The following is a 13,842-nucleotide window of genomic DNA, read 5'->3' as shown; positions in this document are numbered from 1 at the left end:
AAGCCACTACATCTGTATTTGTAAGTATTTTTTGCGCACTCCGGAGAACAACTTGTCAGACAAAGTTCTCATCCATGCTGGAAAGCGCCTGTACAACAACACGCTCCTGCTCCCACCATGTGCTTAAAACCCTTCTCTTCCTGACCATAGGGGACAAAAAACAAACCAGGATCACTCCTGGAAGCTTCCCCTGCGGTTTTGTGACAACCCGAGCAGGCAGCGGGGCAGACGTGTGGCACAAGCCACGGGTGCCGGCTGCTGGGCTGAGCTGCCGAGCAAAACCTCCACCGCGAGCGTCCCCAGCCCGGCCAGGCAGCTTCTGCAGAGGAAGGATCTTAATCCATGCTAATCGCTTAAAAACGCGGGTTTTTTAAAACTGCTTTTGTTGCTTTTTATTTTTTCTTCACGGATTTTTTTTCCGTGATGCTTCAGGTAAGTCTCGTGTGAGGTGTGGTGGTTTTATTGCAGGGGTGATGGGTCCATCCAAACAGTCAGCAGGTGCTCCAGACAGTTCTCTGCTTGAATTTTCGACAGGACAGTTAACCCACAGCGGCTGCGTCACGTGCCGAAGTGTCTCGGGGAGGATTCGATATGCAGTTCTTGGGAATCATGGTTCCTCAGACACCCAGCCGCTCATTTCAGTAGGGTCACACTTCCAAGGTCCATTCCAGGTAAAATTTGATGTCATCCTTGTACGAGATTTAATTGTTAGTTGTACAAGCTTAGGTAATTTATTTTTACCATGTGAATGGTCTTCACGTTCATATTGATGGGGAAATACTGGGTTAATTGTTAAGGAGCGCCAAAAAAAAGGGCTAGCGAGAAATCTACAATATAAAGACAATTTTATTGCCGATAAGCTCTTAAAACTCATTTTTTTTTTCCTGTTTCAGTAGGACCTTATTCTTCCTGATGAAAATCCGGTCATAGCATCTCTCATTAAAAATAAAATTATTTTGAAATAAATAAATATATAAAATAAATATCACATACATTTTATAAATAGTTTTGTCCTTATGCACAGTATCCATGCTTACATCTGAATAATGTTCCTCGCCCCATTTCCACCCCAACAGCAGGAAAAGCCCCACGCATCAGGACCAGTCCATGTAGCATCGTCCACGTAGCAAACTCCCGGGCTGCTTAAGCAGGGTACCGTTCGAAAGGCTCTTTTCTTGGCGGGTAACCATCCTGAGCTCAGCAGCAGCGTCCGCAGCAGTTCCACGGTCTTTTGTTTTCTTTCCTTCTCTTCCTTTTTAGGGGTTTTTTAATTTTGTTTTTTCCAACCCCAGGTGATCAGGTTTGCTCACCTGCTTGTTCCTTTAAGCAACCATAACATCGAATATTCGGCCTCTCTTGTAGCCACCGGGTAAAGAAAGTGAATGAAAATGAAAGATTATATGTAGGGTTCCCTCCCTACCCCCAGCCCCATAAATAACCCAGGTTCGATATACACTTGAAACAAGGAGGAACAGCAGTGTCTGAATTCAATGTAAGTGCTTTCCTATGTCATCTACGCTTACAGGAATGATGGAATGACTATTAATATAGTGCTCTGGGAAAAAGCTTGGGAGCCCAAGTATGTACACTGACGGGGCAGCTGCAGAAACATCACCTGTAGCGGAAGAGGTCTCTGTACATCGCAGGGATTTTGGCAGGGTCCACAGGCCTGGGTAAAAAATGGGTGAATTTCTGATGTCTCTTAGTCCTGTACCCCTCCCGGGGGGAGCCGTCCTTGTTCAGAGCCACGTAGTAATGCCTCTCCGAGTCGGGATGCTTGTAAAGGGTGGAGGCGTACGTGTTGTACCAGTTCTCTTCAAACTGCTCGCGGAAAACGCACTCCCGTGTCAGCTTCTTCTGCGTTGGAGTGCAGGAGGGAGGGGAAGAAAAAGACATTTGTGTCAAAAAGCAAAAAATTTAAAAAATACATTTTCCTCCTTCCTTCACTTTATTTTCCTGTAATTTTCCTAGCTACGTTCTCCCGGCTCTCCTGAGGATGGCGACTGCGCTGCCAGGGATGTTTCCCCTGAGTGAGAGCTGGAGACGGGCACAAACCCCACAAACTGGGACCCAAAGGCCTCTGAAGTTGGAGGAGGGAGAAGACAAAAGGAGGAAGAGAAGTGGGTGCGCACTTTGTAAAGATGCCCCATTAAAGAAAAAAAAAAAAAGAAAGAAAAAAAACCCACCACATCAGGGCCATAGCAAAACAGGCAGGTCTCTGCGACTGGGGTGTGAGTTCGGAGCTTGCCAGGGTGGCCGTGCCGCCGAGGGCTGCCCACCCCTGGGCACGGGTACCACGCAGGCACCAAAAACGCTCTTGCAGGGGAGAGGCACCCCGGGAGGAGAAGCGGGCAGCGCGTCTGAAGGGTTTAAAGAGGAGCGAGCACCCCTTTGAAAGCTGAAGGCATGTAAGGCTGCCAGGAGAATGAAAGCATTCCTCAAGGCTTTCATCTGCCGACGCGCCGGGGAGCTGTGATGTGGGGCCACAACGAGACCCGGGGAGGTCTGAATGGGGAGCGGTGCTCCCGGGATGTCAAACCCCGGCGAAGATTTACGGTGGCGATAGGTGATACAACGAGTGTGTGGCTGCCCAAGGCCGGGGGAACGGATGGCACCGGTGTCACCACGGCCACAACCAGCCTTTCCCTCGGACCGGCACAGCTGGGGGCTGTCAGCAGCGGTTGCTCAACAACAGCTTTTCAGTTTGTGCCCATCACTCCTTCCCGTTCCCTCCCGTCTCCCCAGGGCTGTGCGAGGATGGCACCATCCGCTGCCCCACGAGGACATGGGGGCTCCACCACTGCTGCCGTGCTGTGTCACCGAGGGACCTGCCGTCCCGTCCACCCCACGGGGGGATCACTGCGGGGGACGCAGGAGTCCTTGCAGATGAAAGGCAGTCTGCAAACGTAGGATGCTATCATAGCACAAACACTCTACCTACACTGGAAACTATTCAGGTAGGGAATGTGTCTTACCTAGGGCATACAGGCTGCTAAGGAAATGTTATTGCCTGCAGTAGATGTTTTGTAACATGATCCAGGAGCTCACCTGCGCTCAGGACCTGTTTTGAATGTTTTGCTGCTAATTGAATAAACCCCAAGGTGAGTTGTGAGCCCTTCACAAGCCCACACCACAGCCCTGGCCATCTGAGACCGGGAACTGGGGGTTTCTCTTCCCAGATCTGCCAATAAATACAGACTTTTTTTTTTCCCTTCCCCTAGGATGCCACCTACTCAAAATATGTTGGAAGCTGCTGACCAGCTGAACCCATGTGCGACTGCCTTGCCCCAGTCTGCCTGCTCTTCATCGGGCTGTTTGGAGGTACAGTGCCTGTGTCAAATGTTTGGAGAGTCTGGGGTGACTCTGCAAAGTGCCCTTTATTTCTTTCCAAGCCCTGGGATGTCCCCACTGAGGCTGATGCTGTACAGGCAGCGTGCAAGGTGCTGCCTGTGAGTTTTGCTGCTCTAACTATTAGTTGCATTTCTGAAATTGGTGGAAAGCTTAACAGAAACGTTGGCACAAGGTTAAGAGGGACAGGCAGAAAAGCCGTCTGTCCCAAGGGCACTTCACGTGTTGCTGCAGGGATGGCCAGCTCTGGCTGTATCAACACACAGATTGGGCGAAATTGGCACGGAGGGAAATAATAAACCTGCTGAAAATTTTAAAATACCACTGTACTATATATTAAATACCATTGTAATGCTAACGCTGTTGTCAGGTGCTGGCTTATGGACCTTTAATTAAGAACAGCATAGTGGCTTTCGGTTTTGAAAAGCCATTATTGTACAACTCACGTATCCCAGACTTTAGAACGCCAGGGCTATGTTTGTATCAGAAATTTGACTGTGTCCCTGCAGCATCCCATCAGTGTATTGTCTGGTGCACAAGATGCAAGGACAGAGAGAAAACTCCCATTATTACATCTTCAGGTCAATTCTGTTTCCAGATGAAGTGTTGTAAAATGTTATCATAATTTTGTTTCCATGTGGTAACATGAACATAGGCCCTAGAATTTAATTAACCCATGGTGAAACTGTTGATTCATAATCCAAGCTGCGTGGTCTGAAAGCACAGAAGGGAACATGCGGCTCGTCTCCTCCTTTTCAGCAGGGACAAGTAAAAGCTGCAACTCCAGGAGCTGCTGAGCAGCCTCGGGGTTTCACAGGACAGGTGCTGCTGCGCAGGTGAGGGCTCCAGCTCTGCTTTCCACAGTGTGCTTTCACATTTTTTGTGTTTTATGCAATTCTGGTGATTTTACTTTTTATTTATCTTGCAGGTTTGTAATTTAACTGCTGTCTCTGCATTTAACTTTTGGATAGATGTTATTACAGGAACAAAAAAAACAGTTATTGGTGCATGCTGGTACTTGATTATCTCATATAAACATCAGTAACTGCATCTTAAATAGTGAAAGGGTCTGTGGCAGTCTCAGGTGGGAATGGGAGAAGAAAAGATGATGGAAAATTGTGGTTTACTGTTACTGTTTGCTAAGCAAAGGTTTTCTGAAGGCTTCTCTATATACAGAGTTTAAATTCTACACTATAAGGTTGATCTGATTTGGTTAGAGGGAGTATGTACCTTCGGCTTTGGTTTAAAACTGGTTTATTTCGTTTTAAATTTAGGGTGATCCATCCTTAAAAATCAGTATCCTCATGCAGGGTAGTGCTGTGATCTAGAAAGAGACACTTTAAAAAAATCACACACAGGTGATGGGTTGAATTAAAGGCAATGGGGCATCTGAAGAAAAAGCATCAATGAAGTGCAGCAGCTACAGAAAAGGAAATTTTAGAATGGTTATCTATGATGCAGTTATTTTTTTAAATAGAAGTGATTCTTCTAGCTAGCTAGAAATAACTGGTTTTTATTGAGTTGAGTTAAATAATCAGGAATTGAGTTAAATGAACCTGTAGGAAGCACTTCTGCCCACTTGTTAAGACCTGATGTTTTGACTGCAAGTTTTGACACAATTAAATAGAAAGAAGCAGAGGAGAGCTTGGCTTTCTTCAGGTTGATGGAGACTTTACCCATTTTGCAAAGCTCTTCACAGCACCCCTACCCCACAGCCCCAGCTGAGCTTGGCAGAAGCTGTTGCTGTGTGTGGGTGTTTCATCCAGCAAAACCCTGATGTACACCCTCTTTTGGGGGCTGGTTCCTTGGAGCACCTGCCTGTGTTCAGAGTGGTTTACAGGGTGGTGCAGGTTCAGTAACGTTGGACAGAAAAGCAGCGAAGTAGATGTAAGCTGGACCCAGCTGCAGCCGCGGATCTAAGGGCACGGCCAAAATCCAGGGAGCAAATGATAAACAGGCTGCTACTAGAAACCTGAGCCCGGCCTGGCAATGGGATGTCTTCTGCTTCCTCTGTCCTTCAGCAGCGCAGGATGAGGCAGAGTCTGCTTATAGGTGATGTCAGGAAGAATTTATATGTATTCGGGAGTTTGCGTGGAGTGAAAAAGTCACAAGGAGTTTACACTTGGTTTTTGGCAAAACACGGAAAATTTCAGTCTGAAAAGGGCTCTTCTAGAAGGTTATGAGCAACTCCCCTAAGCTCCTAACGGGAGTTGTAGAGAATGTCATAATAAACTAACACTCGGACGACAACTTCAGCTTCTGGTAGTTAAAGAGCTATGACAGAAATGTAAAATCTGCAGATAGGTGCAGATCCTGATCACGTGGAGAATAACATTGATGTGTTACTCAGGCAATGATAACACACGAGCAGCCCCTGGTTTTATGCTTAATTTCCCTCCTGCCTTGAGCTGACCATTGCTGCCCTCTCCCCAAAAGGCAAAACCTCGATAACCCACTGCTCCCCAGGCATTGCCCCGAGCACCACCATGGGCTCTCACTGCACCAGTGTCTCCTCCCTCCACAACCCTATTTCATATATATCATTTATGTTATAACAACAGTGGCATCACGGGTAGGATGGAGGCATATGGCACCCCAAGGACTTCAGAGGCCTATGACAGACACAGCTCATGACACCGATGACGTATACATTATATGGTGTTGTAATCAGCACAAAACCTTCAACTTACCGACCCATACAGCTCGCCTCTCTCATTCATGCCGAGGTAGAGTCCTGAGTCCACCCCACGGATGCTCACCAGCCCCACTGCCAGGCTAATAAACTCCAAAATCCCTAAAAGAGAAAGGAAATCCAAATCATACAGAGAATAAAACTGACACCGGGCTCTGGTGACGAACGTGAATCAGCCTTTCCCAACCCTCGCAGAGCTCCCTACAGCCTCCATTTTCCTTATTTATAACAACACAATTCTTAAATCTGTAGTCCCATCTGCATGCAATCTTCCAATTTCCACTCTAGGCTTCTCCCCAGCATTGCCGATTTGACTTGCCCAAGAGGAATTACATTTGCTAATGATAAAAGGTTTGCTAGGTTTTGTTGTTTTGGTTTTGGGTTCTTTTTTCCCTAATTATTACCAAGAAGACAGATGTAGAAACTTGTGCCTGGCCCACCAGAAATTTCAGAAGGCTGTTACCACGCTGGCTTTTATTCTTCACCAAACGAGAGTGATTTCTGTCACCATGGGGCTTCTGGTTTGAGATGATAGTCCCACATGTTTAGAAGTGCTGAGTTTAATAAAAATAAGCAAAAAGCATAAGCAGAGATCTCTATGAGGGTTCGTCCTGGTACTCCAGGGGGGTACTTGCCACCCCCCGTGCTGCCTGCTGTACCCCTGCTCCTGATAGCAAGGGGGATGGCGGCTGTTTTGTCAGAGGAAAGACTTGTAACAGGAGAACCCTTGGGGAAGCTCTTAAAAACAAACAGCCCCAAGAAGGTGCACTTTTAACTGTTTCGAACAAAGCCAACATCATGAGTGGTGGAGGCCTTCAAACTTCCCAAGAAAACATCCCAAAGGTGTTAGTGGGACTGTGTTAGGCTCTGGATATCACACTCTCCCTAGCCTGAGGTCATGGACAGCCTTTGCTCATGTCCAGTGCTGAATTAATCAGCTGGGAGGTGGCAGCAGGGGAAGGAAGAGGGTTTTCACCATCCCACTTAATGGCCAGACAAGATGTCTCCATCGACAGGAGGACAAAGTTGCTCTAACCTTTAGCCTGGCTCCAGGTCTCTTAATATAGCTCCCAAAACGTCCAGTCCTGAGCAATTGCTGCTCTGATCAGGTTACCTCCCCGAACTCCTCTTAAAAGGAGGCCTCGAGTCTAAAATCACCGCGTGACGAGCGGCCACCTGAGCCGGCTGACTTCAGGGGCAGCCACAGCTCCGGGTCACCCCTCAGCTTGGGGCATGTGTCTTCTGCTCGGCCAGGCAGGGATGCGATAACTCTCAGACGATAACCGCATCACTGCCTAAATATCACAGAATCATAGAATAGTTTGGGTTGGAAGGGACCTTCAAAGGTCATCTAGTCCAAATAGTCCGAAGGTCATCTAGTCTAAATATAGGACAGACCAGGCGGTGATGGACACCTCTGTCTCCCTTCGTTCAATGCAGGCTCATCAGTTTGGCAGCTAAGCTGAGTGCAAGAATTAGTCTTCTGCCTTAAATTGGACTTTTTGTCCTTCTTTTGCCCTGCCTGCTCTGGGGCTTGTGCATCAAATCCAGCCCTCCCTGCAGCCAGCAGGTGCTGAGGGGAGATGAAACACGGACTTGGGAGCTACAAAGCCTCAAGACAAACACAGATTCAAATGACAGAAAACATGCTTTATGGACCAGCGCGGGCATTTTCCAAGCTGAAATATGCCCAGCTACACGCCCTGGTCTGGGGCCAAAAGGACAACAGATCCTGTTGGAAAAGGAGGGAGTGAAGGAAGATTGACAACAACTAGAGAGACTGTAAATAGTAATACAGGGGGGGAAAGGAGCAGAGGTATAGCCAGAAACACGGGAGTCTTTCCTAGGCTGGAGACACGTGGATGTTCAAGTGAAAAACATCCGCTAACTGGAGAGCAGTAGATCAGCCTTCCTACAGGTACAAACAAAGTCCTCAGCCCCAGCTTTTTTTTTTTTTAATTTGTTTTCTGTTACCCCTGGGAAGCACGAAAATGCTGCTGGTCCTATTTAGAAACCAAGGAATGTCTGAGTCAAGGAAACCAAGAGGTTTGCTTGAGTATACCCACAAGTACACTCTGTGCATGGCATGGGAAGCCAGGTCTCCAAAGATCTGGTAAGGAGCAACCCAGGAGCAGAATTAGCGTCTTCTCTCTCTGAGCAGGTGGGTGAGACATCCCTCATCTGGTGCAGACTTGCTGGTTTTGCAAATGAAAATTTCTTTAAGGTGTGCCTGTGACAATTTCTCCCAACAATGTCCCTTGCAATATTCCCCTTTTCCAATCTTTGAGTGGCACTTAGAGACGTGCACAGAAGATGACTATGTTGAAATAGCATTAAGAACATAACTTAAACCCACAAAAGTCAGGAGACAGAGTGAAGGCTGAAAATATGTGGGCGGATATCCATCCTGTCCTTAACTCACTCCAATTGCTAGACAAAATTGCAGCTTCGTACATCTGATCTCCAGCAGCACAGGGAGCGGCCACTGGGGCCAGCTCAAGAATTTTCCTTCCAATTGTAGCGGTGTGTTTTTGTGGTAGAACATGCTTTTTTTTTTCTTTCCACTTTTTATTTTTTTGTTCCCCCAGGACTTGCCTCTTCTTTCTTGGTTTGATAATTCATTCTGTTTGTTCCTTGAGCCTTTCTAGGCAACATTTGGAGAGATTTGATTAAGTCTCCGGCTGGATTAATTTACCACCAAAGCACTGAATAATCTCCTGAGTTTTGCTGTGGCCAGACCCGTGTGCTCTCGCCTTACTATAAACCATCCCTCAAAGAACAATTCAGCTCCTTGCACCTGTCTCTTCTTACATGACTACATTCAGGAGCAGGGGTACAGAAGCATCAGATGTTGTATTAATGGCTACGAACCTAAAGCTTCGGCTAAAAACCTCAACAACTGTTCAGCAACAGGTGCACTATGTTCTGAATGTGAAAGTCTACAGCAAAACTTTCTCTGGAGGTTTCATCAGCTTCTCGAGGAGACTGTTACAGATCCATTAGCAGGTTCATACCCGAGAAGAGCTTCATTTGCTGCCTTTATTAATCTGCAGTACAAACTCAAGGCCTTTTTCTCTCCTCTCTTGCAGTGAGGAGTAGCACCATTGGTGTCACTTGTTCAACGCTGCTGTAAAACAAACATGAGGCAGAAAAGGAGCAATTCCTCCTGGCAGGGACTTTCCTGGTAAATTTATCTCTGTTTCATTCTCAGAAGAATTCTCATAGGGGCACTAATGTCAGCCCAAACCTCCTCCAAATTTCGACCATCCTTTATTTCTTGGTACAGGAAGGTTCTTAACAGATGCAGTTAGAACAGAAACATTTTTGAAAACTCTATATTCCTTCCGGAATGACTTAGGTGGAGCTGCCAGTTCAGAGAGCTACATTGGACACTTCTCTAGCGTGAGAGCGAGCTTTCTTCCAACGATCCTCGAGGGCTTCACCAACTTTTGCGTTAAGCCTTCTCTAGGAAAAACAGGCTGCACCCCATTGTTCTTGCATGATTCTGTATTTTTACAAGTATAAAACATCACATTCCAGAAGACAGGTGTTATTTAGGAATGCTCCAGTCCTCGACAGATGAGAGGGAATAGTTACAGTGATTGTTCAGGCAGTGTGGACAGACGATGCTGCTACCTCCCCTGTGTCCATTAGGACCTTGGCACCCTGCTCTGCATCACCAGGGCTTTGGCTCTTTGTTTTCTTCTCTGGAAGACTTGGATGTCTTGCACATCTGGTAACTTTTGGGATGGCTGCACATGGGAGGGTGCAGATACTGTCCGTCTTTTCCTGAACGCCTTCCAGTATGAGGAGACAGGGATGCAAAGTCCAGTTCCACCCTCCATCCCATCTGCAGCTGGATCTGTGCCTCTGCTGCAGTGTCACAGCCATCCATGGAGCACATTAATTATCTGCTCATGATATCAGGGAGCACCTTCCAGCCATGTGGACTTGATCCACCAAACCACCAGGCTGCATTTCTGAGTATTCCCCCAGACGCCCTCAGATTTAAGGCAGCTTTGAGCTGCTGCCCTGAAACCCTCATCCAGTTCCGTGTCCTCCCATCACAGTTTTGTAGTTCCCCAGAATCGCTCAGGCTGCCTATTTCTGTAATAAGTTACTGCTTTCTGACTGCTGCATGCAAAATTTAGGAATGCACTGATACATGACATCCTAATATGAACCATACCAGTAACATTGGAACTTAAATATTCATAGCTACTGAATGCAGATGGTGAATACTGTGTGCCAATACATTATTGCTTTGAGTCTCTGCTGAAGCGAGGTTTAGTCCAACTTTATCTGAACACGAGGATTCCAGTCTAATCCTTTGGGGCTTTGTCTTGCAATTACAACAAATAACTATTTACTTTACACTGCCTCTGGGAAAAGCCTGAAGCAGAAAACTATAATATTTTATATCTGAAGTCTGGTCTAGTTTACGTAGCTGGATGCTGACTGCTAAAACACTTAGGGAATGCCAGTGTTTCAATTTATTGAATGCACTGTGTGACTTGAGCTTAAGTGTGCAAAATTCATTAAAAGTTTTAGCCCATTTAACATGTTTTTTCCAAGGTTTGTTTGGAAATACACTTATATTACTCAATCTTTATAAAAAACGGAAGAGGCAAATGCTGCCATTTGAAACTGGCTGTTTACTTGTATAAAGATAAGTAAAAAGAACTGATAGAAATACTACGTGGCAGATTGAACTGAAACCAAACATGCAATGGGTTTGCTTTCAGTTTCTTTTAACATGGAAACCTATCATGTATTGCATTGTGAAAGGTTAAAAGATATGTGTCTTTTGGGAGGTAATTAAAGAACACTTGCCCCACGAGCCTATTTATACCTGACTCTGACCTGTAGGTTCTGGCTTTCTTGCTGATCTAGGCAGGGACACACTCTGCACACACCTGGTGTTTATGGAAAGCACAATACGGAGATAAGCTTCCCCAATTGTTCCAAAAAACCCGCCTTAAACTACCAACAACAGCAGCATTCCTGAAGCATCAGAAAGGACGGGTTGCAAACAAGTAAAGCCAAAAAAAGAATTCTTTTCACTGAGGAGTTAAATCACCTGAAAACTATAAAAACTCTTCCAAGCACTCCTTGCAACCTGTTGACAACACAGCTGAGATCACTGGCATGGGACTTGTTGATAGCTTGCACAGACACCTGCCCTAGATGCTGAAGTAGCGGGAATTCTTCTTAGCTGCGCTCAAACTTACTGCACTTCTTTGCCTGTGGCTTGGGATGCATTTTTTGAAGATTACATACAGTCTCATTAGAGATCCCTGCTCTTGTGTGACACCGATACAGGCGCTGCAGTCTTCCAGCTGTATCCCAGGTGGCAAGGTAAATCCACGGTGCTCTGCCTATTGTTCCATCTTTCTTTCTGAGCTCCCCTAAGCACTTTTCCCGCTTTGGCTTCCACTTTCCTTCCCAACAACCTCCCCAAACTGAGCTCCTGACACCTATCCAGCAAGTGATCCCTGCCTGTTTTGGGGAGACACTCTTCTAATGAAATTCATGCAAGTAAAAGAAATCAGCTCATAAATATCTGCAGAGACAGAAAAAAAAGAAGAGGGAGGAAAAAAAACCCCACACAAACAAAACCCCCAAAAAACAAGACACGAAAAAGCTAGGAATTTCTTTTTCCAATGTACTCCTTCCTTTCTTTTGCCTCCCTCACATTTCAGAGGCACAGCTAGAGCTGGTCACCCCCCCACCCCTTTTTTTTTTTTTTTTGGGGGGGGTGTGTTCCCCTGCTAAGGCACGTTTTTGTGCACCTGCAGGCTGAGCACCGGGAGAGTAGGAAATTAGAAATAAAAGCTCCCGCATTGCTGGGGAGTGAGCGCATTTCTTGAGGAATCCAATTATATCTGTCCCGGGATGATTTATATTAGCGGGGCAACTAGCTCGGTCCGGGGCGCACCTGCTCCCGGCCGGCCGGGCACCCACCCAGCCGCGGCGGAGCGACCCGGCCCGGCCGCCCCCCTTACCGAAGCGGCTGTGGTCCTGCCGGGTGCCGTGCACCGTGCCGTTGGGGAAGATCTCCAGGTGGAAGCCGGTGCGGCAGTAGAGCTGCCGCCGCCGCAGGATGCCCTTGAGGTGAGCGAAGTCAGTGGGGGAGCCCCGCTGCAGCCGCCCCTCGATCTGCCCCAGGCGCTCGTTGAGGAAGCCGGGGGAGTCGGCGAGGGGCAGCCCGCCGCCCAGCGCGGGGGGGAAGCCGTGCAGGTCCGGGTCCAGAGCGCCCAGGAAGCCGCCCACCTCGGCCATGGGGCCGCGGCCCGCGGGCGGGCGCGGCGCGGAGCGGAGCGGCCCCTCAGAGCGCGGGCTGCGGCCGCCCGGCCCCGCGCTGCCGGCCCCGGCGCGGCCCCGCGCCGCCCGCGCCTCCCATAGCTGGATGTGTCCCGCGGTCGGATGCAAACTGCACTTTATATACGTACACACTCCCCTTACATTGACATATTGGATATTTAAATGCAAGCCACACCTCACTGGCATCCTCTTTGGCTATTGCTTTCCCCCCCCCCCCTTCTTCTCTGATCCATTTGGCTTTTTTTTTTTTCCTTTCAAGAAAAAAAAAAAAAGCCAGCTTCACTCCCTCTTTTATTATGAAAAAAATGGCAGGAAAAAGCTACACATCGCAGTGAGGCATAACAGCTCTTGGCAGGTCCCCGCGAAGCCGCCGATGAAATCATGGAGCCCCCGCACGCAGCCGGGGATGCAGCGCGGCGCTCCCGCCCGGCCCTCCCGCCCCGCCGGCCGCCCCCGGGCCGCTCCCGTCCCCCCGCACCCGGCTCGGACGCGGCGGGTCGGGCAGGGTCTGTCAGGGTGTCCCCCCGCCCCCCCTCCGCCCTTGCCCCCAAATGGACACGGGGAAAATAACACGTGAAGGGAGGGCTCGAGAGGCGTTTTTCAGGTGAATGTGTAAAAACGCAAAGCGATCTTTTCGCAAAGCGATCCCGCGGGCGTTGCGGCCGGTTTGCAGGCGGCGGGAGGGGAGGGAGGGCAAGCGGCGTGCCCGGCCCTGCCGCGGGCTCCCTCCCCACCTTCCCCATGTTGGAAGCAGGTGTTTCCGCGCTCTCCCCGGCCCGCCGACACCGTATCTGTGACGGCAGCTGCCGGTCGCGCTGCAGACAGACGGAGTCAGGCTCGGGGAGACGGGGGGGGGCCGGGCCGGGGGGACGCAAACACAGACGGGCCCGGGAGGGAGGAGGGAGGAAGGGCCCGCGGCCCGGCCGCCCCTCCGCTGCCCGCCCTGCCCGCCAGGCGGCGCTGCTGCTCGCGCCATGGCCGCCGCGCGTGCCCGGGGCGCTGAGGAGAGGGCTGCGCCCTCATGGCCCTGAGGTGAAGTGTCCCCCCTGCCCTGCCGGGAGCCAGAGAGAACCACAGACAAACCGCCAAGCCACCAGCCCGCTCCTCTGGGGTTACAAGTCTCCAGAGCTGAGGTGCAGTTTGTGCCCCTCTCAGCGGGTCACCCCTGCCGTGTGTCCCCACAGTGGTCTCATCTCAGTGGGGTCTCTCCCTCAGGGGAGATCCCCTCAGCAGGGCTCTCCTCAGCAAGTCTACCCCTATGGTGGATCTCCATTCTCTCAGCAGGTCTTTCCCCTCAGAGAGTTCCCCACAGTGGATATCCCCTCAGTGAGTACCTTCCTCCAGCAGGTCTCCCTCCAGCAGGTCTACCCATGGTGGGCATCCATCCCCTCAGCGGATCTCTCCCCTCAGAGGGTCTCTCCCCCGCAGCGGGTTTCTCCCCTCAGGAGGTCTCACCCTACAGCAAAGTGCTTCTCCTC

The 13,842-nt window shown here is 49.2% G+C and overlaps 1 protein-coding gene and 1 long non-coding RNA gene across 3 annotated transcripts in view; one reads left to right on the top strand and one right to left on the bottom strand.

The window, feature by feature from the left end:
- Positions 1–854: 854 nt before the first annotated feature.
- On the bottom strand, positions 855–12,550 carry FGF16 (fibroblast growth factor 16). Of its 2 annotated transcripts, none has more exons than XM_065643398.1 (3): positions 12,046–12,550; positions 6,039–6,142; positions 855–1,854 (listed from the first exon to the last, which is right to left on the bottom strand). In XM_065643398.1, the coding sequence occupies exons 1-3, from the start codon at positions 12,548–12,550 to the stop codon at positions 1,612–1,614; spliced, it is 852 nt and encodes a 283-aa protein (XP_065499470.1). In that variant the 3' UTR covers positions 855–1,611. The 2 variants fall into 2 exon arrangements, with proteins under 2 accessions (XP_065499470.1, XP_065499471.1); XM_065643399.1 differs by having other exon boundaries at positions 855–1,857; positions 12,046–12,406.
- Positions 12,052–13,842, top strand: part of LOC135993488 (uncharacterized) — a 31,829-nt gene continuing 30,038 nt past the window's right edge. Inside the window, exon 1 of the long non-coding RNA XR_010606880.1 lies at positions 12,052–12,154. This is a non-coding gene — a long non-coding RNA (uncharacterized LOC135993488). The remainder of the gene's footprint in view (positions 12,155–13,842) is intronic.

This window comes from Caloenas nicobarica, chromosome 12 (genome assembly GCF_036013445.1).
Source record: "Caloenas nicobarica isolate bCalNic1 chromosome 12, bCalNic1.hap1, whole genome shotgun sequence".
In the NCBI taxonomy this organism is placed as follows: Eukaryota; Metazoa; Chordata; class Aves; order Columbiformes; family Columbidae; genus Caloenas; species Caloenas nicobarica.
The sequence above is the reverse complement of the archived record's forward strand: the minus strand, read 5'-3'. Positions and strand labels throughout refer to the sequence as shown.

Coding starts and splice junctions, on each gene's coding strand:
- FGF16 (XM_065643398.1), bottom strand. CDS start 12,550: ATGCCAGTGAGGTGTGGCTTGCATTTAAATATCCAATATGTCAATGTA. Junction 6,143..12,045: donor GCAGGACCACAGCCGCTTCG/GTAAGGGGGGCG, acceptor TTTCTCTTTTAG/GGATTTTGGAGTTTATTAGC. Junction 1,855..6,038: donor GAGGCGAGCTGTATGGGTCG/GTAAGTTGAAGG, acceptor CCAACGCAGAAG/AAGCTGACACGGGAGTGCGT.